Source organism: Cetorhinus maximus, chromosome 19 (genome assembly GCF_964194155.1).
Source record: "Cetorhinus maximus chromosome 19, sCetMax3.hap1.1, whole genome shotgun sequence".
NCBI classification, from domain to species: domain Eukaryota; kingdom Metazoa; phylum Chordata; class Chondrichthyes; order Lamniformes; family Cetorhinidae; genus Cetorhinus; species Cetorhinus maximus.
The window spans coordinates 62,716,331-62,742,014 of record NC_135897.1 but is presented as its reverse complement, the minus strand read 5'-3'; the positions used below and the strand labels follow the sequence as shown (position 1 = coordinate 62,742,014).

The 25,684-nt window shown below is 38.8% G+C and overlaps 2 protein-coding genes across 2 annotated transcripts in view; one reads left to right on the top strand and one right to left on the bottom strand.

The window, feature by feature from the left end:
* ece2b (endothelin converting enzyme 2b) overlaps window positions 1-25,684 on the bottom strand; it is a 281,119-nt gene that overhangs the window by 214,720 nt on the left and 40,715 nt on the right. The window lies entirely within an intron of this gene.
* psmd2 (proteasome 26S subunit ubiquitin receptor, non-ATPase 2) overlaps window positions 1-25,684 on the top strand; it is a 61,356-nt gene that overhangs the window by 25,133 nt on the left and 10,539 nt on the right. Inside the window, exons 8-18 of the mRNA XM_078563941.1 lie at window positions 736-880; window positions 4,777-4,837; window positions 10,910-11,056; window positions 11,141-11,247; window positions 13,317-13,444; window positions 15,249-15,336; window positions 17,309-17,471; window positions 19,937-20,038; window positions 20,673-20,818; window positions 21,675-21,758; window positions 25,351-25,519. Coding sequence (XP_078420067.1) covers window positions 736-880; window positions 4,777-4,837; window positions 10,910-11,056; window positions 11,141-11,247; window positions 13,317-13,444; window positions 15,249-15,336; window positions 17,309-17,471; window positions 19,937-20,038; window positions 20,673-20,818; window positions 21,675-21,758; window positions 25,351-25,519 — 1,340 coding nt within the window. The remainder of the gene's footprint in view (window positions 1-735; window positions 881-4,776; window positions 4,838-10,909; window positions 11,057-11,140; window positions 11,248-13,316; window positions 13,445-15,248; window positions 15,337-17,308; window positions 17,472-19,936; window positions 20,039-20,672; window positions 20,819-21,674; window positions 21,759-25,350; window positions 25,520-25,684) is intronic.

The following is a 25,684-nucleotide window of genomic DNA, read 5'->3' as shown; positions in this document are numbered from 1 at the left end:
GATTGTTACAGTTCAAGATCCACAAGTGGATACAGTTGGTTCTATAGAATGGATTTCTGTCTACTGTACCAAATTTACAGATTATAGAGTATAAAAGGTGAGATGTTCCTCTCACCACCCAGCCCCTGCTATGGAAATGAGTTGCAAGTTATTTATATATGTCCTGTAACTGCTCTTGTGATGCCTTTCCTATAACTGCAGTATCTTCTAAAGTGTTGACTACAGCCTGATTTTAAAATAGCTACAGAAGTGTTTAAGTATGAAATATTTAACTTATTTGAGGACTGGTTCCTACAAGCATGAAGCATATTGCACCTACAATTCATTATAACTTCAAATATACAGTTGTGTTATTAGTTATCTTTCTGTAGTTCCCTGTCGGCAAGTTAGCAGATGGTGATATGTTCCTACAGTTTGCTTTCATGGTCTTGAAGTAAGAATGAGAAAAATCAGCCTTGATAATGATTGAGATCATTCACTCTTGATAAATAGCTAATCACTCCTATATGTACAGATGGAAAGTGAAAATGGGTTTTGGTTTGATTGGCTCATCTGATGGCGTAGCCTACCAACAATGTGCACTTGCAAATGTTTGCAGCTGTGTGAGGTACTATAGGGCAGCTGAGCAACCATACCTGGCATTTTCTAATGCTAATCAAATAGTGACACAAAACTACTATAACTCTTATCTGGTGTGATCATTGTTTAACATTGTTACTTTCACTTGATTTACAGTGTTATTCAGAAGCAGGTAGCGTTTATGTTGGGTCGCCACGGTGTATTCTTGGAACTAAATGAGGACGTGGAGGACTATGAAGATCTGACGGAGATAATGTCAAACGTTCAATTGAATAGCAACTTCTTAGCCCTTGCACGAGAGGTAAGCCACATTTTAATTTAGCAAACGCATCTGTTTGAAATTAGCTGTAGACAAAGCTAAGAGTTTTCTGCAGTGGTTCCAATTGGTGCTATGTTGAACTTAAACAAATGTGAAATATTTGATGGTTGGATTATGGAAAATATTTGTTCAATATGGATCCTGCAGATTGACAGAAAAACACTTTCAGAAGAATATTTTATGTTTACTGATTTATTATGAGGTCAAAACAACTTTGGTGCTTTGTATACTCAACACTGACTCATTTAAATTGATAGCAACTGGTGATAGCTGCTGAGCTAGGGGTTATTTGGATAAAGTGAGAAGACATTTTAAATGGACAGTCAAACAACAGCGGAGTGATTGGCAGGGTATTCGGGCCATTATATAAGTGTACTGGCAGCCAGCGATGCTAGAGGATAAATGCTAGCATCTTTTCATTGGAGGGAAAATTGACTGGCAAGCCCTTTAAGGCCAAACTTTAGAAACTTTGCAGGCAGTTAGGTGATGTGATAGAGGAGAGAAATCAGACTTCCATGGTGGACTGAATAACATCTCTGAAGTGCAATTATCTTTGATTAATAGTCTGATACTAAAGGTCATCAGTACCATGTAGTGCCAAAGACTTCTGTCAATGCTGCTATATGCCAGCACTGACTGATATCCAGGAAACTTTTACTGGGAATTTGCTAGTACCGTTTGGCAACAAATTAATATCAACAGTGATTAAGTGTATATAAAGGAAAGGTTGCAATGATCCTCCCAGGAATTCTTCTCTGTCTAGTGACTGAAGTGGTAACCTCTTAAGATCAAATATCTCAATATCATAGAGCTCAACATCACTGAAGCAAACCTGATGCCATTTCTACAGATAACAAAAACAAAATACTGAGCATACTGAAAATCTGAAATAATAACAGAAAATGTTGGAACTACTCATCAGACAGCATCTGTAGAGAGAGAAACAGGGAGTTAACATTTCAGCTTGATTATGTTTTCTTCCTTGGCTTCTCTATCTTTGTTTTTGCATCTGGGCTATTAACCAATATTCACTATAAGCCAAAGTTGCTGTGACTACACTGCCTCCCACCCTGTTTTGTGGCAATTTTATCCAACCGACGAGACCCCTCCATTGTGTTTGACAGAGCCTATGACCAGGTCCATCCCCGCAATTCTGTTTTCACCCCATGCCTTCCTCCCAGAGCCATGTTGGGGTTCCTCTTGTCCACATCTTCCACCCCACCAGTCTCCACATGCGATGGATCATCTTCCGCCATTTCCACCACCTCTAATGTGATGCCACATCCAAACTCATCTTTCTTCCTCCCTTTCCGTTTAGCATGCTGAGGGGGCCATTTCCTTCAGGACACCCTGATCCACTCTTAAATCACCCCAATCAACCCTCCCCTCAAACAGCACATTAGATACCAGTTGAAACAGATTCACGTGTACTTCCTTCAATTTAGTATACTGTATTTGCTGCTCATGATGTGGTTTCCTCTGCACTGGGGAGACCAAACACATTGCAGAACACCTCCATTCAGTCTTCAAGAGTGACCCTGATCCTTTGGTCCCCTGTTATTTTAATTCCCTGTCTGACTCCCATTCTGATCTCTTTTCTTGGACCCCTATGCTGTTCTAATGAAACTCAACCTAAGCTTGAGGAGAAACACCTCATCTTTCAATTAGGCGCTTTATGGAACTCCTGATTCAATGTTTCCAAAATTTCAGATCATGATCTCTGCCCCATCCCCTTATTGTTTTGGGCAGCAGCTGTTGGTTATAATTCTACTATTCCCATTTACATTGCTTCTAGACCCGTAGAAAAGGGAAAAGCTGCAGATGCTGATAGAATGAAATAAAATCAGAAAATGCTGCCATTACTTAGGTCTGGCAGACCTTCCCTTTTTGTTTTTTCCTCCTCTTCCTTTCTCTGCCTTTTTTACTTGATTAGAACCTGCTACATCTCTAACTTTTTTAAAGGAAGGATGTAAATGCATTGGAGGCGGTTCATAGGAGGTTTACTAGATTGGTACCTGGAATGGGTGGGTTGTCTTATTAGGAAAGGTTGGACAGACCGGGCTTGTTTCCACTGAAGTTTAGAAGAGTGAGGGGTGATTTGATTGAAGTATACAAGATCCTGAATGGCCTTGACGTCAGAAGGATGTTTCCTCTTGTGGGTGAGTCCAGAAGCAGGGGGCACTTTTAAAATTAGGGGTTGCCCTTTTAGAATAGGGATGAGGAGAAATTTCTGAGGGTTGTGCGACCTTGGCATTCTCTGCCTCAGACAGTGGTGGAGGCGGGATCATTGAATATTTTTAAGGCAGAGGTAGATAGATCCTTGTCAGGCAAGGGTTATCGGGATTAGATGAGAATGTGGAAATTGAAAAACAAGATGATCAGCCATGACCTTATTGAATGGCAGAGCAGGCTCGGGGGGACTTAATGGTCTGCTCCTGTTCCTATTTCTTATGTTATGTTTTTTCAGTTCTGACAAAAAACCCTCAATCTGAAATATTAACTGTTTCTCTCTCCAAAGATGCCACCAGACCTGCTGAGTATTTTCAGCGTTTTTTGTTTTTATGCCCCTTGACACCTGACAGTCTGAGTGTTAGTAAATGCTGGGGCTTCCAAAAACCAATAACTCAAGAATGTCTCAAAACAAACTTGGGTGTGTTCTTCTAAAGTTAGGTTTGTTTTGAGACTTTCCGCATAACCCACCCATACCAGATCAGCCTTATTGGTCCTTCAATCTATTTAGCATGTTGCAGAAGTAAGCAGAGAGGGGGCACGATCACCTTAAGGCGGTATCTACTCTCCTAAAGCAGTGGATACAATATTACATCGGAATTGAAAAATTATGTTTCTTGGCCTGGTTATTGAAAGACAACAACTCTTAGATTACTGTTCGATTAGGGTCTCTTTGGTAGATACCTTTACTCTTCTAAGCAGAACAGCCCATGATGGTGCTTATAACACAGATGGGAAAAGTTTGTACTGCTAGTCCAATCTTGTGAAGCCCAAGAATATTTCCCAAAATATTTGACTGTTCAGTTTGAGTACTCATTGTAGACAGTTCAGTCTTCTATAACCAGTTACGTTTCAATCATTGGGTTTAACAATTAGCTTCCGTTTATGCAGGATTTGTGGAAATTATGCCCAGTAATGCCCTCACCTGCTCCTAGGATGTTACTTTAGTCTACTTGGAATCTGAGAATTTGTTTTTCTATATTGGAACCCACTATTCGTTTTAATGTCTCCACACAGCTTCTTTGTCCTCCACATTTCAGCTATCTCTGGCACAGACTATTCTTCAATCAGAAGCTGCTTGGTGGGCATGTCAAATCTAGAAATCTAAAAAAATGTTGTGTTAGACCTTTGGCCCAATTGATTGGCAATGCTAAGCTATGCTATTCACCTATTCTATGGTTGTGCATGTCAACAATAGCCTGATTTTTGCACTGAGTTACCACAGAAAAATGCTACAAGGCATTTCATAGCAGCATCAGGAAAAATCGCCACTGGCCCAAAGCAAGAGGATTGGAAGATAAAAAGTTAGATAAAAGAGGTGGGTTTTAAGGTAGGCCTTGGAGGATGTTAGGTAGAGAGATGGAAAGATATGGAGAGAGAGTTTGAGCATGAATCCTACGTACTGAAGGCAGGGCTGCTAATATTGGAGTGAAAAGAGGAAAGATGCACAAGAGGCCGAGCATATTTTAGGGGGTTGAAGAACTTGCAGAATTTAGAGATAGAGAAAAGCACGGTGAAAGTTATTCAAAGAACAAAGGAAATAGCACTGGGTAGGTAACCTAAATTTACCTATTAATATAGAGAAACTAGGTTCTATGAAAATTTTCAATTATGCAATAAGATACAAGAAATGTCTCTTTTCTCCCCAGTTGGACATTATGGAACCTAAAGTTCCTGAAGATATTTACAAGACACACTTGGAAAATAACCGTAAGTTTGCATTGGTTTAGAGTGTTATAGAGGACGTTATAGTCACCACTCTCTGTTTTTCTTAGTATAGGTTAGCACATTTATAAAGTTGGAACACATTTGAGTTCAGGTGCTGTCTTGAGCTATAAGAGCGAACCTGAATTAGTTTTATCAATGTCTGACCCCCAGATATTTCCCTGTAACCTGTTTCTTGTTACATTTGTTTGTGTTGTGTGCGTGTGTGTAAATATATTTGGTTTTAAAAACTCGTTAGAAAATGTTATAGTGCTAAAGGATAGGCAAACAGTAATTCTCATCACCATGTTCAAATGAGAGAGAACTAAACCAAGAAATTACTGATCAGTTACAGTAGGAAAGATACTTTTTAAAAATTCATTAATGGGATGTGGGCTTCGCTGGCTGGGCCAGCATTTATTGCCCATCCCTAGTTGCCCTTGAGAAGGTGGTGGTGAACCGCCTTCTTGAACCCGCTGCAGCCCCTGTGGAGTAGCCACACCCACAGTGCTGTTAGGGAGGGAGTTCCAGGATTTTGTCCCAGTGACAGTGAAGGAACGGTGATATATTTGCAAGTCAGGATGGTGAGTGACTTGGAGGGGAACTTCCAGGTGGTGGTGCTCCCACCTATCTGCTGCCCTTGCCCTTCTAAATGGTAGTGGTCATGGGTTTGTAAGGTGCTGTTGAAGGAGCCTTGGTGAATTCCTGCAGTGCATCTTGTAGATGGTGCACACACTGCTGCTGCTTTGCGTTGGTGGCGAAGGGAGTGAATGTTTGTGGATGTGGCGCCAATCAATCAGGTTGCTTTGCCTTGGACGGTGTCAAGCTTTTTAAGTGTTGTGGGAACTGCACTCATCCAGGCAAGTTGGGAGTATTCCATCACACTCCTGACTTGCGCCTTGTAGATGGTGGACAGGCTTTGGGGAGTCAGGAGGTGAGTTATTCGCAGTAAGATTCCTAGCCTCTGACCTCTTGTAGCCACGGTATTTATATGGCTAGTCCAGTTCAGTTTCTAGTCAATGGTAAGCCCCCCCCCCAGGATGTTGATATTGGGGGATTCAATGTTGGTAATGCCATTGAATGTCAAGGGGGCGATGGTTAGATTCTTTCTTGGTGGAGATGGTCATTGCCTGACACTGTGTGGCGCAAATGTTACTTGCCACTTGTCAGCCCAAGCCTGGATATTGTCCAGGTCTTGCTGCAGTTGGACATGGACTGCTTCAGTATCTAAGGAGTCACAAATGGTGCTGAACATTGTGCAATCATCAGCAAATATCCCCACTTCTGACCTTATGATGAAAGGAAGGTAATTGATGAAGCAGCTGAAGATGGTTGGGCCGAGGGCACTACCCTGAGGAACTTCTGCAGTGATGTGGAGAAAATATTTCCATTTTGCTTCAGCCCAGAACAAGGAGACACAAAAAGACAGATACGTAATGATTCAAATAAAGAATTTAGGAGAAATGTATTGACGCAAAGTGTTAACTGTGGAGCTTATTGTCACATGAGATTGGTTAAAGCAGATAGGATTGATGAACTTAACAGGAGCCTTGATGCATGCATGAGGAAGAATATGATATTGGATAGGATGAGAAGAAGGAAGTAGAGTGGAATGAGACTTATGTTGAGTAAAACACCAGTATAGACCAGTTGGCTGCATAGCCTGTTTCTGTCCTGCAGGTTCTATGACCGTCAGCCCCTTACGCAGAAACACAATGTATGACTGTTGATGGGCAAGCAGGATTGGGTGATGGCTAGAGTATGAACAGCAGAGTTTTGGATGAGCTGAAGTTAATGAAGGATGAAAGGCTGCTAGGAAAGCATCGGCATGATGTAGTCTAGAGGTAAAAGAAACATATTTGATAGTTGAGCGACAATGGTAAGTGTGAAGACCTTTGTGATGTAACGGAAATTAGATTCTTAGAGGTGCTCTGGTTATAACTTAACAAATGAGTGACCATAATTTGATAGAAATTTACATTGTTTGAAAGTAAGGTTGTTCAATCTGAAGGCAAAGCGTTAAATTTGAACAAAGGAAATTACAAAGGTACAAGGGGCAAATTGGCTGAAGTGGATTGGGAAAATACATTAAAAGCTATGACGATACACAAGTCTTCAAAGAATTATTACATAGCTTACAGCAATTATACAATTCTTTAAGGCGCAAAAACCTAAAAAGAAAAGTCAGTCAACCATGGCTAACAAAGGAAGTTAAAGGATTGTATAAGACTATAAGAAAAGGCCCATAAAGTTGCCAGAAATAGTAGTAAACCTGGAGGATTTTATATTACAGCAAAGGAGGGCCAAGAACTGATAAAGGGAAAAGAGAATATGAATGTAAACTAGCAAAAAACATAAAAATGAACTATAAAAGCTTCTATAGATATGTAAAAAAGAAGTGTTTGGCTAAGACAAATGTGGGTCCGTTATAGGCAGAGTCAAGAGAATTTATAATGGGGAATAGAGAAATGGGTAAGAAGCTAAATGATTTGTGTCGGTCTTCACTGAAAGGTACAAGAAACCTCCCAGAATTAGAGATCCAAGGGACTAGGGAGAATGAGTAATTGAGGGAAATTAGTATTAGTAGGAAGTGGTGAAATTAATGGGACTGAAGGTTGATAAATTCCCGAGACTTGATGATCTACATCGCAGAGTGTTGAATAAGGTAGCCAGGAGATAGTGGATGCATTGGTGGTCATCTTCCAAAATTCTCTAGATTCTGGAATGGCTCCTGCAGATTGGAAGGTAGCAAATGTCACCCCACTATTTAACAAGGGTGGGAGAAAGAAAACTGGGAACTACAGATCTGCTAGCCTTATATCAGTAGTAGGGAAAATGCTATAATCTATTATAAAGGATGCAACAAATGGACACTTGGATAATCTGATTAGGCATAGTCAACATGGATTTATGAATAGGAAATCATGTTTGAAGAACCTGTTGGAGTTTGTTGAGGATGTTACTAACAGAATTGATAAAGGGGAGTCACTGGACATAGTATACTTGGATTTTCAGAAGGCTTTTGATAAAGTCCCCCAGAGGAAGCTGGTTAGGAAGATTAAAGCACATGGGATAAAAGGTAATATACGGCATGGATTAAGGGTTGGTTAACAGGCAGAAAACAGAAGAGTTGGAATAAATGGGTCATTCTCGCCTTGGCAGGCTGTGACTAATGGAGTACCACAGGGATCAGGGCCCTGGCTGTTCATAATATATATCAATGATTTGGATGTGGAGACCAAATGTAATATCCCCAAGTTCACTGTTGACACAGAGCTGGGTATGAATGTGTGTTATGAGCAAAGCTGCTTCAAGGGGATTTGGACAGATTTAGTGAGCAAGAACATGGCAGATGGAATATAATGTGGAAAAATGAGGTATTCCACTTTGGTAGAAGGAACAGATGCACAGAGTATTTCTTAAATAGCAAGAGATTATAAAGTGTAAATGTAAAAAAGGACCTGGGTGTCCTTGTCAATAAGTCACTGAAGGCTAACATGCAGGTGCAACAAGCAATTATGAAGACTAATGCTATATTGGCCTCTATCGCAAGAGAATTTGAGTACAGGAGTAGTGAAGCCTTGTTTCAATTGTATAGAAGCTTGGCTAGACTTCAGCTGGAGTACTGTGTGCAGTTTTGGCCCCCTTACCTTAGGAAGGATATTATTGCCATAGAGGGAGTGCAACGAAGGTTCATCAGACTTGTTGCCGGGACGGTGGGACTATTCTATAAAGAGAGATTGGAGAAACTGGGCCTGTATTCCCTAGAGTTCTGAAGAATGAGAGGTGATCTCATTGAAGCCTACAAAATACTTAATGGGATAGACAGGGTTGATGCAGGCAAGATATTTCCCCTGGTTGGGGAGCCTAGGAGCAGGGGACACAATTTCAAAATAAGGGGGAAGCCACTTAGGACCGAGATGAGAAGGTTTTTTTACTCAGAGCTTTGTGAATATTTGGCATTCTCCTACCCCAGAGGGCTGTGGAAACTCAGTCATTGAGTATGTTTAAAGCTGAGATTGACAGATCTCTAAATGTCAGTGAAGTAAAGGGTTATGATAATGAGAGATAAAGGCATTGAAGTGGACAATCAGCCATGATCACATTGAATGGCAATTCCTGCTCCTATGTTCCTGGAATGGAACCAAGTGAGAGTAACGCCACAGGGTTGGAGAACAGATGAAAGGTGTTGGATTGACTGAAGCATCCTCCCTTGTGCTGAAAGCTGCAGAGGGCACAAAGTAAGAGAATTTACCCTGGTCACAGTCAGATTGGTCTAATGAGATGGGTGGTAATACAGAGACTTCAATGAAAAATAGCATTGGTCAAGGCAGTGATCTTTTTAAGGTTCTTGGTGAGGTAAGGAGGTTGGAGATGGGATGGTAATTAGGAGGATCAATTTTTTTAATGTAGATTTGAAAGACGGGGACAAGGCTTAAGGACAGGGAACAATTTACAATGTCAGCTTGCATAGGAGCTCTGGAGTAGAAATTGGGTGCAAGGTATAAAAACCCATCCATCAAAGAGATTATAGAACAAAAACTTTATTGTTCTTTCTCACCCACTATAATTCATTGACTTTTTTTCCATAATGCAGCAATTGAAGCTACATTGCATTACTTAACTCCATTGCAATCATTACTCAGAGTTTTCCTAAAACCATTCATCATTGAACATTGGTTTTGTTAAGGAAAATATTGTTCAGCTTCAATGTAGCAAACTCAGTCATATCCAGCAGGTCATAGCTGATTTCACAATTGTGGAACTTGACAAGAGAAGGAAAATCAAACTAATACACTACAAGCCTTAAACAGTAGGTTTATATAAGACTGATTTATGGTAACTGACAGGAGGAAAATAGTTTATAGTTAGTAAAATAAAATCTGTCATTCCTATTCTGTCATCCTAGTAAGATTTTTTGTCCTACACATGGTTACAATACACCTTCCTTATGGACAAATCAGACTCAGCCCACTGGCTAAGCCTGAACATTGAAAAATATTTAAGACACATATACACGGATTACATTCACAAATATATCTTTCCCAACTTGACACCAGCAAAAATTAGTCTTAACTTTACTATGGAAGCTGTTTAGTGTTGACTCACTTTGGGGGGGGGAAATTGCAAATTGAAATTAATCTACATTATTTACAGCTTTTCTATTTGTTGGAATTTTGTGTTGCTTTGATAGAAAGCTATATATTGAAGTGATATTGTATGGCACATGCATGCTATTTCCTCATTAACATTCCTTAAAGCCATTTCAAATAAGTGGCTATACTTTGTTTTAAAAAGAAGGCTCCATGAATATCTCCATCCTTATGAATGACAGAGACCAAAACGTAAATGTAAGTGACGTTGCCCTGTTTTCAAACTGAAAATGCCGAATGGATGATCCTATTCATGATGATCCATCACATTACCCATTTAATTGGCCCCATGCCACTTACAAGGCAGTTGTTGGCACATGGCCAAAGCTATTGACCCTAACAGCAACCCAGCCACCTGCTACATGCCCTGTTTGTCAAGCTGTTCAAGTACAGCTATATCTATATGAAAATATATACAGACGTCATGTATCCAGGAAAAATCCAAAGTAGCCAATTACTGCTCTGTCAGCTTCCTCCCAGTCACCAGCAGCATGATGAAAGACGTCTGCAACGGTGACATAAGTGACATACTCACCAATAACCTGCTGTAAAATGTATGTGTGGATGTCACCAAAGGACAGTACTGTGCTTACATGTGATTTTGTCCTGATTTAATAGGCTGTTGACACTTGATGGATTTACAAATGAAATATGTTCATTAGGGCAAGTTACTAGAAGGTCACTACGTGCAGCAGCACGTCAACAGGTGGCCCCTCAAGTTTGAAGAAAAATGAGTGGGATGCAATAAAAAGGAATAATTATGACCTTTTACAAAATATTTAATGTTATTAGCGATGTGGAGTATAAGAGTATTGCTTCAGAAGAAAAATTGTATAAAGAAATTAAATTCTTTTGGTATAAAAAGTACTGTTTAGAAATTAGAGCACAAGTTTGATTTTTCTAATTTTTTTTGTTTTAATTATAGGTTTTGGTAGCACTGGCTCCCAGATTGATTCTGCTCGTATGAACCTTGCTTCATCATTTGTTAATGGTTTTGTAAATGCAGCATTTGGACAAGATAAACTGTTGACAGAGGATGGTAATAAATGGCTATACAAAAACAAAGACCATGGTGAGTACCTCCTGAAAGCTGTTAAAATGTCAAATGTGATGTTGTGGCTAGTTTATTGATCTATTTATTTTTATTTGTTACTAGGCATGCTAAGTGCTGCAGCTTCATTAGGTATGATACTACTTTGGGATGTTGATGGTGGTTTGACACAAATTGACAAGTATTTGTACTCTTCAGAAGACTATATTAAGGTAAGTCATATACTCCAGATATATTTCATATGTTTAAACCTGTTTGACAAGTTCATGTGGAGCCAGGAAAATAACCATGTGTAGTTTTTTTTCGGTTTACTTATTGATATCATTATGAAAAGGTTCCACTTTATTATAGCGCTGCTAATGAATTCACTGAACAAATAATAATTTTATTTGCCACTAATGCTAATTCAATTGTTACTAGTATAGTGATTTTGCTGCAAATTAAATTATTTCTCTCAAATTTGTTAAAATTCCTAGTATCCAGTCCCACCATTTTGTTTTGGGGAACTACTGTGCGTTTTCCCCCCAGTTCTGTGGAACAATTTAAGTATCTAATATATCTACATCATGTAACTGTGCATATAAAATCTTTAGGACATAACATGTTATAAACATTATAGTCCATCCTAGATGCAGTAGGTTGTAGGAACTTGTGCTTATTTTCCAGTTCATTCTTTGATTAGAAAGATATTGCATGTATGTAACTTGAAATTTGTTAGTGAATAAAGTATATTTTTAAAAGAACAGTTTGAAATAAAGCCAAATGATTTAATTCTTTTTTAAAAAAAATGGAATTCTACTTCTATCGCTGCTTATAAACACCTTTGCCAGCAGTTGCATATGTTACTGTATTTTTTTCAGAATAGCATTTGGATAAAGACTATATGGGCCCTACTTTAACTCTAAAATATTAGCCCTATTTGTTGTGTATTGTCTATTTCATGCAATCGAAGAAAAATGCAATGAGCAGAAGCTTTATTTTTGTAGATTTTAATGACATGACAGTTAAAATGCCTTTTTAGGAAGTTGGATCCTAATGCACTTTTGATGAGTATAAAACGGCAGGTGCAAAGTTCAACCTATTTTATTTTTTGTCCTGGGTATTCTGGAGCAAGCTTCATTTAAGATCAATTTTCAAGTTTCGAGCACACCAGAAAGAATTATTGTTTTAATTTAAAACACTTTCTGAACAGGATTTATCCAATAGTAGTATCTGATTGTTATCAATTCAGATATTTTAGCTGTAATCTAACCAGATAGCTACTACAGAGAAGAACATGATACAGATACTTGTAAGTGCTGTAATAGTTTCCCTAGCCACATTTATTGAGAGTGGATTCCATTTTTTAATATTCTTTTGTGGGATTTGGGCATCATAGACAAGGGCAACATTTATTGCCTATCCTTAATTGCTCTTGAGAAGATGGTGAGCCACCATCTTGAACCATTGCAGTCCATGTGGTGTAGGTATACCCACAATATTTTTTTCTATAGCAGTTTGATACCACAAGTGCCTTGTTACACCGTTTCAGAGGGCAGTTAAGAATCGACCACATTGCTGTGGGTCTCGAGTCACGTGCAGACCAGACTGGGTAAGGATGGCAGGTTTCCTCCCATGAAGGACATTGGTGAACCAGATGGGTTTTTAATGACAAGCTGGTAGTTAAATCATTATTAATGAGATGAGCATTCTATTCTAGATGTATTAATGAATTGAATTTAACTTCTCCATTTGTGTGAAGGAATTTTAACTCGTGTCTTTGGAACATTAGTCTGGGCCTTTGGGGCAAGATAGTATAGTGGTAATATCACTGGGTTAACAATCTGGAGACTGAGCATAATATTCTGGCGACATGGGTTCAAATCCCACCACGGCAGTTGGTGGAATTTAAATTCAGTTAATACTTCTGGAATATAAAGTTAGTCTCAGTAATGGTGACCATGAAGCTATCGTGGATTGTTGTAAAAATCGACCTTGTTTGTTGATATCCTTTAGGCCACCCTTATCTGGTCTGGCCCACATGTAACTCCAGACCCACAGCAATGTGGTTGACTCTTAGTTGCCCCGAGTTCAAGGGATAAGGGATGGGCAACAAATGCTGGCTGGATCCCATGAAAGAATAAAAAAAAACAACTGGTCTGGTAGCATTACCACTATGCTACCATCCCTCCTTAACAAACAGTGCTTGGAAAAAATAACAATTCCTGAGTAATGTTTCAAGGCAGTTTTTAGTGTCTATCCATTTGATCAAACTGCTAATCATCAATGTCCTCTATTCCAGTCTGGTGCCTTGCTTGCATGCGGTATTGTAAATTCTGGTGTCCGAAATGAATGTGATCCAGCACTTGCTCTTCTCTCAGATTATGTCCTACACAGCAGTAACACAATGAGAATTGGAGCCATCTTTGGGTAAGCGTTGTCTTTGTTTGCACATTTGTAAACTGTCCATGTAATTGGTCTCAATTGTATTTTTATTGATGCAGAGCTTGTCCAAATGATTGACTAAACATACTGGGCAGAATTTTCTGCCTACCGGTCGGGCAGGCCCGAACCAATCTCCAGTGGGCGGGGAGCCAATCCCCACCGGAGAAGCGGGCCCCGCCGCCATTTTAAGTGGGCGGGCCAATTAAGGCCCACCCAGCAGGAAGCATCTTGCGCTTCCTGTGGGGGCGGGGGGTGATTCCCCAAATGCAAGAGTGCGCTCTTTTGTGCATGCGCACGAAAGAGCGCACATCTCCCTGAGGCTAAGTGCTACCTCAGGGAGATTGCTTATACTTGTTCAAACGTTAAAAATAGAAAAATAAAAAAATCCTTAATATGTCCCCCTCATGTGACAATGTCACACGAGATGGGACATGTTAATAAATTTCACAAAAACTTTATTAAAGTTTTTTAAACCCTACATGAAACCTCATCCCGCCGGTGGATGAGGTTTCATGTTTTTTCAGAAGCCCGCTGGGGCTCCTGGCCTGCCCGTCAACCTTAAGGTTGGACGGGCAGGTCTTTTAATTGTTTTAATTATCCTGTCAATGGCCTCAATTGGCCATTGACAAGTCAGCGGGTGTACAGCTGATCGCGCTGTCCCCCCCACCTTCCCCCAATGTCATCCCGTGTCATGTTGCGCGTCGGCGAGCGGGCCCCTCCCCCTGCTCGCCAACGGCAAAATCCAGCCCACTATGTCATTCTGGAACTTTGTTCACCATATTGCAAATTTATGATAGTTTTATTTTGAAATGTGGCAAAATGAAATGTCATTAGTTCTTTAATGAGCTCTTTTTGTATGCATTTAAATGCCATTTATCCAATATGTGAATTAATAAAACTCAAATGTCGGAAGCAGAATCAATTGTCCAGTGGTGCAGTATGGTATCCCCAACTAAAATCTTTGTAAAATCAGGGAGTGAGAGCAGGGAAACTAAAATCAGAAATAATAAAGCACCTGAAGGAAAACACGTAAGTGTTGAATGACTACAAGTGAACACTGGCCTTAGGAGACTGGAATAACGAAGGATATTCACATCCTCCTAATTTTTCAGCTCTGCGCTCTTTAAATTAACATTACAAATATTAGTTTTATTGTAATAATGTAATGCTGCAAAGATTTAAAATCACTTCCTCTTCCTTTCATCATTTTAGCTATATTCTGTGCCTTGTCTTTAATTTCTGTTAAACTTAAAATGCTCTTGCCAGTTTATTATATCCACGTCTTGCTTCCATTTTTTAGGTGGGACTCACAAAATGTTTATTGAAGAAATAGGCTGGTTTCCTCACCAGTTGAATGGTTGGAATTTTAGACATAACGAGATCAATTTTTTATTGTTTTGCATGTCAAGATATTGTGCTGCTGCAGGATTAGTTTTCTTGTTTGCAGCGCTAACATCTTGAGCACATTGACAAGTCCCCTTGTCCAATTCACTAAAGATTAATAGAGAACTCGCTTTCTGTATAAAATACTGCCAATGCCTTGATTTTAAAAATCATTTGCCTGCAAGAGTAGTTTGTAGAATGAGGAATTCTAAACTATGCAGGACTTCTCTAAGTATATTTTTAATTTTGGCAGTGTCAATCTCTAGATGATAATTGGAGAAGTGTACAGAATTGTAGAACGTACAGATAAATTTAAACCTAAGGTATGCAGTTTTCCCGTTTCTGATTGTATATGGTTTGTGTAAGCAGTGTTATAGTGTAATTTCTTTAACTTTTTGATTGGCAGGCTTGGTCTTGCCTATGCAGGCTCTAATCGGGAAGATGTACTTGCTCTCCTTCTTCCTGTGACGCGAGACTCTAAATCCAGCATGGAGGTATGAAAACAAACTACCAATGTTGAAAATCTGAATGAAAACTGATAATGTTGCAGCACATAAGTTGAAAGCTGAATGGAAGAGAGAGGTTAAAATGAAATTGAGATCCTTTTTCAGAACCCTGGTCAATTGCGACCCAAAGTAACCTCCAGAGGGAATCAAGCACCTTTTCTTTTCAGATGGTGAAATACATATTCTGTATTTCCCTTATTTTCTGTTTTGAAGGAAGCATTTGCAGAGCTATAGCTCTTTCAAAAAAACTAACATAAGCAAGATGGGCTGAATGGCCTCCATCTGTGTTGTAGGACCAGAAGTAATATTTTGCTTACATTTTTAACTTGAGGTGAGCAATATTAATGCTACCAAATAGAATGCTCTTGGTTTTAGGACCCATTGTTTGTATCAAGAAGTCTCAGAACAGTTTTAGCGCGTGCCAACTTTACCACCCATTTCTTTCACTGTTTAGGCTCATGAGTTTTTATAGCTTAGTATTCATACGATTAACTCAATGTATTTGAAGCAGTGCTGTTTAGGGTTATTATGAAAAGTTGAAAACAGGATGACCACAAAGAGTATTTGTATCTGGAATAGTTTTCCGAATAGGATATTGAAGGCAAAAATTTCAGTCGTTCACGAATGAATTACAGGGTGTGATGGCAGATCACAGATGATGGGTGAGATTAATTGAATGGCCTTGCCTGTATTTGTTTATTTTTAAATTTTACAATTAAATTACTATGCTTCTATTACATTAGGCTCTGATGCTTTGCTATATATCTGTTTTTCAAACTTATGACTTTTTAGGTAAGGTGAAGCACAAGTTGTCTAACCCAAAACAAATCAGAGCAGATATCCTGTAGACCATTAAATTTGTGAAGATGTACTCTAAAACAAATTAGGCAGAATTCCAAAGCAAGGAAAACTGGGCTGGAATAGTGAGCTCAGGGAAAAGATAATTTCGAAATTTTACTTTTCCTGAAAAATTTAAAACAATTAGCAAAATTGTTGTCATGTGGAACACTTGGAAAATCTTTAGAAATCTGTAGTTTAAGCAGTGCAGGAATACACACCTATTTGGCTTTGGATGTGGATTAACATTTAAACTGTAGTAGAATTGTGAATGTGAAGCCAATCAACCAATTGCTTTGTTTTGTAAATGTAAATCAGTTTGTCTTAAATCAATTAATAGGAACAAATGCTGCTATTTATTCATTTATCAGATACCTGACAAATAAGTTTACGTTGTGTCAGCATGTTCTCATTTGTGATTTGATATGATTCTGGCATTGGGAGTGATGGTGAAATTGGAAACAAAAATGACAAATGAGTTGATCACCAGAAGTAATATTTTGCTTAAATTTTTAACTCGAGGTGAGCAATATTAATGCTATCAAATAGAATACTCTTGGTTTTAGGACCCATTGTTTGTATCAAGAAGTCTCAGAACAATTTTAGTACGTGCCAACTTTACAACCCATTTCTTTCACTGTTTAGACTCTGAGTTTTTATAGCTTAGTATTCATGCGATTAACTCAATGTATTTGAAGCAGTGCTGTTTAATAACTCCAGTTGTGTGGAGTTGATTCAGATATGGGACCCAAATTTAAATTCTTGTCTCGACTGAAATTTGTGTTTCATCTGGTTGTAGGAAGAGGAGTATTATTAAAAGTTACTTCTGGTGGGTGGATGGTGTGACCTAGATTTTCCCACTTCAGTGAAGGTAGAAATTCAAGGGGCTACAGCAATATGAAAATATATTCTCCATGTGTTAAGAATATACACATGGGTCCTAATAATATTGCATTGAAACTTGCTTAAGTAAAATGCTTGTGTGTTGTATATAACTTGTATTGTTGAAAGTAGCTTCTTGGGCTGTTGCCCTTTATTCCCATTCAACCAGATATGCTAAATCACTGATACTAGCATGTTTTGTGCAGCTGCTTAGTTATTTGGTTTCAAATTTAACCTGCAGGTGATCGGTGTGACTGCGCTGGCATGTGGTATGATTGCAGTGGGCTCATGCAATGGAGATGTTAGCTCCAACATCGTGGAAACTATATTGGAGAAATCAGAGCAGGAGCTGAAGGACACTTATGCCAGATGGCTACCCTTAGGCCTAGGTCTCAACCATTTGGGTAAGAATAAATATTGCAGCATAACAAGTGCTATGAAATGACTTGCTTTTAATTATTTTCTTAATTTTAATTTTCTGCTTTATCAGGGCTTCTCAAAAATTGGGTAGTTTCAGCAAATCTACTGAAGATCTGGCCTTGGCAATACATGGGTTAAATGCTGCATACTTAGTCACTATTTTATTGCATTTTAGGTTTTAAATTAAATTGGACTTAGCATCACAGGCAACAGACATATATACCAATGAGGTTTCAGATTAGTGATCTGCTTAATTAATTGATTTCAGCTTGAGCAACAAGTTAGCTTTGGTATCCCTGGGCTAAGGAGTGAAAAGTCATTTTTTGTTCCTGATTACTGTTCATTGACTCTTTTACTAGGTGGGAGATAATACTGTTTTAGAATAGGATGGCTCCCATGGTGGATAGGTTTGCTGGAAGTGGAGCTACATATGGGGAATAATCATTTTTAGCATGGTGCTGAAAGCTTGGGAGGGGAGAAAAATAATTTATTAGCTGTTTATTTTGCTAAAATTATTGCACTCTGCTCTTGTTTTTGTGTTAGATGAAAGGGAATTTGGCACACAAGGCTGTAGAGCAATAGTGGATTTTTTTTTAATTGCATAGTTACAAAATAAGTATATTCCATTTTTTTGAAAAGAGCAGAAGTGCTAGTAGTTAGGGTTCTATGATAAATAGAGGTTGGAAACCTATTAAAAATTGAAGAAGGCCAAGAACTAATGAAAAAAACTAAAGGAGAATGAAAATAAAGTTAAAAGTGGGACAAAGGAAGCTAAGAACAATTATGAGGAAAATTTTCAAAAAACATTGAAAAGAACAGTGACTCATTTTGTATGTATATTAATAAAAGGAGAATTCTTAAAGACAAGGTGGGACCTTGAGAGGATTGTAGATAATTGGTAGATAAAAATGGCAGCATTTAATAAGTCCTTCGCTTGAATCTTTAGTAAATGGAGGGATATCAATGAAGAAGTGAATCATGAAGTGGTTGAGAGCAGGGTGAGCACCATTATTGCAGATAAAAGGAACATTTTAGAGAAGGTAGTTAAGTTAAAGGATGACACAGCACTGAGACCTGGCAGCATCCATACAAGGAACTGGAGGGTAGAAAGGGAAGAACAAGTGATGATCCTACATCCCCTAATTTTCTCTAATAACGCCCACCTGGTGCTCTGTCAAAAAGGTTTTTCTAAAGTCCATGTACACCATATCCATGAGGTGTCAGCTGTGGCTCAGTTCATAGCACCCTCGCCTTTGAATCAGAAGGTTGTGGGTTCATGTCCCACCCCCGAAAACCAAGAACTGTGAATGTACTCGAAAGAGTTACACCATATCCATTGCACTTAACCACCGTTCATGGCTGTTAAGTGGTCAAAGAACTTGGAGCTTGTGTTTCAGGGCATCATTGAGTATGGGTATGTGCCAGAGGACTGGTGAGTGGTTAGTGTCGAGCTCATTTTTAAGAAGGTTGCACTAAACTTGATAATTAAAGGCCAGATATCTTACCTCAAGGATGATATTACTATGTATCTAGATAGAGAAAATAGTTATAAGTAGCCAGCACTGATTTCAAAAAGGACAATCATGTTTGATATGCCTCATTGAATTCTTTGGCCAGTTAACAGGCACGATCGATGGTTGAGTGCAATGGATGTAGTGAATGTGGACCTTAGAAAAAACTTTTTGACAGAGCACCAGGTGTGAGTTATTAGAGAAAATTAAGGGATGTAGGGTGATACCTGATATGAAGAATAAAAATAAGAAAGGCTTTGAAAAATTCGGTCTTTTTCTCATTAGAACACACATTATTGGATGATATAATGGGAATGTTTATAATTATCAAAGAATGGGGCAAGGTAGATGGAAACAGACTGTCTCTAGTACTTGATGAGTCTAGAATGAGGGCCCATAGATACAAGATTAAACGTAAGATTTATGAGTGAGAGAGATTTTACACAGTTGTGAAGCTGTACAATTCATTCCAGTGTTACGGGTCAAGTCAGAAAGCATAAACAATAAAGATTAAATTGGACAAGTGAATGAAGGAAAAGCGGAGAGGCTTAAAGGGATAAGGGAATGGGGTGAGTAAATGTGAGTAGAAGTATTTGTTTGCATGGAGGATAAACAGTGGTGTGGACTGGTTGGACCAAATAGCCTGATTGTGTTGTAACTGCTGTACATTTTTGTGTCTTTGAACATCCTTGTTGAGCTGTAATGAAGGTTCTCAATCAACACAGAAACTTGCTTTTCCCTCTTAAAGTACTGGTTATTCACCAGCTATGTATTCCAGCATTTAGATTTACTGCATTTTGTTTTTCTTTTCTATTGTAATTTCAGACTAGCTATTTTAGTCTTTTTATGTATATATAAAACCTGTGTTTATGATATGCTGCAAAATAAAGTTAGCATTATGTGTAAAGTAATTGATGTAATGTATTTTTGGTTCACAGGGAAAGGTGAGGCCATTGAGGCTAGTTTGGCTACCCTGGAAGTGGTGTCCGAGCCATTTCGTAGTTTTGCCAATACATTGGTAGATGTCTGTGCTTATGCAGGTTGGTACGGTTAGATAAATCTAATTAATCTAATTTGAATACTATCTTTGCAAGCTGAAATAAGTTAAACTTGGGTAATGCATTTTTATTCACCAGACAGTAAATGGTAGTGTTCTTATTTTTTGACAATTGAATAAACAGCATTGTTCTAATATTCTAACTCAGAAGTGAGTGCTACCCACTGAACATGGCTGACAAGGTTAGGAAGACTATTGGTGTCAATGGCATGGCAGAAGTCCAAAAATAGAGACCCATATCCAATCCTCCCCTGCTGCTATATCTCCTGATTGTTTGGTAGTATACCACAGGAAAACCCAATACCCTTGCTCCACAGGAATTGGCATACCAACACATGATGTGAATTGGTTTGATACCTGTAATCAAGTGTACACCAACTTCCTAATTATGATCGTGTGCTTTTCCTATAGGAAAATAATTAGTAGACTGGGTTACTTAAGAATTAATGATTAACCAGTCAAAAGCCTGAGAGCACATCTCCAGGTGGCTATTTTGGAGGAGAGATGTGCAAGAGGAGAAGTGGAAGTGATTTTCAGAAACTGAACTAGAAATTAACTATTTCAATTATTTGTTGGCAATGTTCTACATTTCCATTATCACATTTATGATTCTTTAGGTTCTGGTAATGTACTGAAAGTCCAGCAGTTACTCCACATTTGCAGTGAACATTATGATTCAAAAGAGAAAGATGATGATAAAGACAAAAAGAAAGAGAAAGATAAGGACAAAAAAGAGAATGCAGCAGATATGGGAGCACACCAGGTATGATACAAACCAGAAAATAATTATCATCCAATGGCTAATATTTAAAGTTGCATGATGAAGATCCACTGTTTTTACAGGATTTGGACATAATGCTGAAATGGGAAATTGCCAAATTATTTTCGTTAGTTTTTTTAGATACGTAGAATTTAGGAAATATTAAATTATTTACATTTTAGCCAAGAATTTTGTTTAAAAATCCCACTTGTGAATCATATTTAAATGGAATGAGTTCTATTGTCAGAAATATAACCAAGGGAATCTCGGTGAGTCAATTTACTGTTCTGCAATTTTTGCTTCGCAAAACCTAATGAGTTACATCCATTTCAGGGAAGTGTAAGGCTGTAAATTCGATGTTTTTCTTGATGATTTCATTGACCTAATTTATGTAGCCTATTTACTAACAGTAATATCTACCAAGAAAAGCTCAATTGATTTATGGTTAATTTTTAAGAACATTTTTGCAAGACCTGTTACCTTTCTATTAATTGCCTCCCTGAAGTACCTCATATATTATGCAATAGAGTGAAAGCTGATTTCTAATGAAGATGCCCTTGCAATTGTTCATTGTAACTCGAACTCGAATCTGGCGTTATAACCAACAATGAGTTACCCAATAGTTCAGGGAAAATATTTGCAACACATTTCAAAATATTTTTGTGGCAAATTTTGATTTTAACTACACGAGTTCACTTTAAAATGTTTAAAATGTTATCCTGCTTTGTAATGAAATTGATTTAATGGAAAAATATAAAATTTGCAAGTAAACTTTTTTACTTGACGTTATAATAGCCTTCGAGATCAGTAATGGTTAACAACCAAAATAATTTATTTAGTTATCATTTGAAACTTTTAGGGAGTAGCAGTGCTTGGTATTGCTTTAATTGCCATGGGAGAAGAGATTGGAGCAGAAATGGCTCTGCGCACATTTGGACACCTGGTAAGTTCCATGATGAGAAATTTGAAAAATGCTGCTTTTGGAAATTAGTTTTACTAGAGTCCCAGGAAATACTGGTCATTTTGAAATTGTAGTTATATTACCATATTTGCTGTTCAATTATTAGCATAGCTTACAAGGAAAAATTGGTCCTGTTACAGTCAAGTATTGAACAGAACTGTATATTTGTGTTGTACCAATACTTTCATGTTCTTTGGACTTGCCTTCTAAAAACTGCCAAGACATGCAGTAATTAATTCAAATCCCTCCGTGAACTTGTTCACCTTTTCTTTGCAACTCTTGCCAAAAACAGCAGGGGACCCAACACCAATCCCTGTGGAACCTCACTGGACACAGGCATCCAGTCAAAAAAACACCCCTCGACCATCACCCTGTGTTTCCTGCCACTCAGCCAATTCTGGGTGCAATTTGCCAAATTGCCTTGGATCCCATGGGCTCTTAACTTCATTATCAGCCTCCCATGCAGGATCTTATCAAAAGCCTTGCTGAAGTCCAAGTAGACTACATCAAATGAATTGCCCTCATCTACACATCTGGTCATCTCTTCGAAAAATTCAATCAAATTGGTCAGGCATGACCTCCCCTTAACAAAAACATGCTGACTGTCCCTCAGAATTGCTTCCAATAGTTTCCCCACCACTGAGATTAGACTGACTGGCCTGTAGTTCCCTGGTTTATTCCTTCCCTCCTTTTTGAATAATGGTACCACATTGGCTGTCCTCCAGTCCTCTGGCACCTCTCCTGGGGCCAGAGAGGTATTGAAAATTATTGTCAGTGCCCCTGCTATCTCTTCCCTTGCCTCACCCAACAGCCTGGGATACATTTCATCCGGGCCTGAAGATTTATCTACTTTTAAGCCTGCCAGATCACTTAGAACCTCCTCCCTTTGTATGCTAATTTCTTTAATTATATCACAGTCCTGCCTGATTTCCATACCCGCGTCGTCCCCCTCACTTGTGAACACCGACACACAGTATTCATTTAGAACCCTACCCACGTATTCCGGCTCCACACACAAGTTACCACTATGGCCCTTAATGGGCCCTACTCATTCCCTAGTTATCCTCTTACTCTTAATGTACTTGTAAAATAACTTGGATTTTCCTTTATTTTACCTGCCAATGTTTTTTCCTTTTTTGTTCTCCTAATTTCCTTTTCCCCCCAACACATTCTATACTCCTCTAGGGCTTCCGCTGTTTTGAGCCCTTGGTATCTGCCATAAGCCTCCCTTTTTCTCTTTATCCAATCCTGTATATCCCTCGACATCCAGGGTTCCCTGGATTTGTTGGTCCCACCCTTTATCTTTACTGGAATATGTTGGCCCTATACTCTCCCTATTTCCTTCTTGAATGTAGGAGGATTGATCAGTAAGTTTGCAGATGACACGAAAATTGGTGAGGTGGTAAATAGTGAGGAGGATAGCCTTAGATTACAGGAGGATATCGACAGGCTGACCAGATGGGCTGATCAGTGGCAAATGGAATTTAATCCAGATAAGTGTGAGGTGATGCACTTGGGCAGGACAAACAAGGTACGGGAATACACGATGAATGGCAGGACAAACAAGGTACGGGAATACACGATGAATGGTAGGACCCTGGGAAGTACCGAGGATCAGAGGGAACTTAGTGTGCATGTCCACCGGTCCCTTAAGGTAGCGGGACAGGTAGGTAAGATGGTTAAGAAGGCATTTGGGATACTTGCCTTTATTAGCTGAGGCATAGAATATAAGAGCAGGGAGGTTGTGCTGGAATGTAGAAAACGCTGATTAGGCCACAGCTAGAGTATTGCTTGCAGTTCTGGAATCCGCATTATAGGAAGGATATGATTACACTAGACAGAGCGCAGAGGAGATTTACCAGGTTGTTGCCTGGGGCTGGAGAGTTTTAGTTATGAGGAGAGATTGGGTAGACTGGGGTTATTTTCCCTGGAGCAGAGCAGAGGAAATTGAGGGGGGACATGATTGAGGTGTATAAAATTATGAGGGACATAGATAGGGTAGACAGGAAGGAATTTTTCCCCTTGGTGGAGGGATCAATAACTGGGGGCATAGATTTAAGGTAAGGAGCAGGAGGCTTAGAGGGGATGTAAGGAAGAATTTTTTCACCCAGAGGGTGGTGGGAATGTGGAACTCACTGCCTGAAAGAATGGTAGAGGCAGAAACCCTTAAGAAGTATTTGGATGTGCACTTACAATGCCATGGCTTACAAAGCTATGGGCCTAGTGCTGGAAAATGGGATTAGAATAGTTAGGTACTTGTTTGAGCGGCGCAGACTCGATAGGCCGAAGGGCCTTTTACTGTGCTGTAGACCTCTATGACTCCATGACTCGTCAATCTTAATTCTCTGGCAGCACTCTTTGGAACTTAACTCTTTAGTGTATCTCTCATCTCTTCAGTAAATTAGCCCTACTGTCTGGAATTCCCTCGCTAAACAACTCTCCTACACCACTTTTTCTCTGCTCAATTTAAAATTATATGTTCTTGGAACAAGGCCCATATGCACTTGTTCTTTTTCTTTCTGGATTCACCCCCATAACCCCAACTCCTAGGAGAGGCAAGAAAAAAGAATTGAAGCCTGTAGCCAATTCAGGAATCTCTATTTAAAATCCTGTCTGATCCCTTAATGGTGATCAGGCAAGCCCAGGAGGCTGAATATTTATTAGTTATTACCCAAAATCTTACTCCTCTTCCATGATCCTATAGTTTTCCACAAATGGCCATAACACACTCTTAAAGGATTGCGAGGGTTATCTGCTCACTGCCATCTCTGGAGTACTATTCTACACATCAGCCACCCTCTAAGGGAAAATAAAAGATTTCCATACGTCCGACCTCACTCCTTGCTCCCTGAATTCAAATTGATGGCCTATAGTTTTATTTTGGCATCATTAACTCTATCAATCTATCCATCTGTTAGTAATCTTGAAGACCAGAATCAGATCCTCTCTGTCAGCCTGTCTTCTATAAGTTCAAATCCAGGCACAAACTCTGGCATGAAAGCTCAATACCCTTAGACCAAAGATCATCCTCGTTGACCTTCTTGATATCTTCTCTAGAGCCATAAAATGTCCTTCTCAAAATTAACCTTTCATCAAGCTTTTACAGAATCCCTATTTCCATTTGTGACGTGCCTTCGCACTTTATTTTAATATTAAAGGGTTTATACAAATGCACATCATCTGATGATTCATTGATATTAGTGTGAAATTAGTGTTTAGATGTGAAAATTCTTATGTTAGAAGAAAGTTCCATCATTCGCTGCAGTTTGCTGAGAAACCACAGTACCTGTAGGCGAGGATGTATGTGGTACTTAAAGTGTATTAGCGTTTATTTATAAAGCCTTCTGACCTATTAGGTATTAGACATTTTGCCATTGAAGATTGTTTTTACATAAAAACATAAATGGTTATCCAGTCATCTCAGTAGATAACCATCCTCAGTTTATTAGAACACTGCTCATAATTCAGATGAATAGTTATATAATGTAAGATATTGCTAAAACCACCTTCTACAACAATTTACTGTAAAGCTTTCTAACACCACAAAAATTACATTGAATTCTTTTTGTGGCAGTTAAGGTATGGTGAGCCTACTTTAAGACGTGCTGTACCACTGGCACTTGCTTTGATTTCGGTCTCTAATCCACGGTTGAGTATACTGGACACTTTGAGCAAATTCTCTCATGATGCTGACCCAGAGGTGTCTCATAATTCGATCTTTGCAATGGGCATGGTTGGAAGTGGTGAGTAATGTATGATAATGTTGGATGAGGAAATGTTTAATAGTCTTCTGGTAAAAATTTAATGGGAATATGCTGAGCCAACTTTTAGTAATGGCCAAATTAGGTTTTAAGTAAGCCTCTATCATGAAACTGCATGTTTGTATTTGTGTTAAATGGAGTAATTAC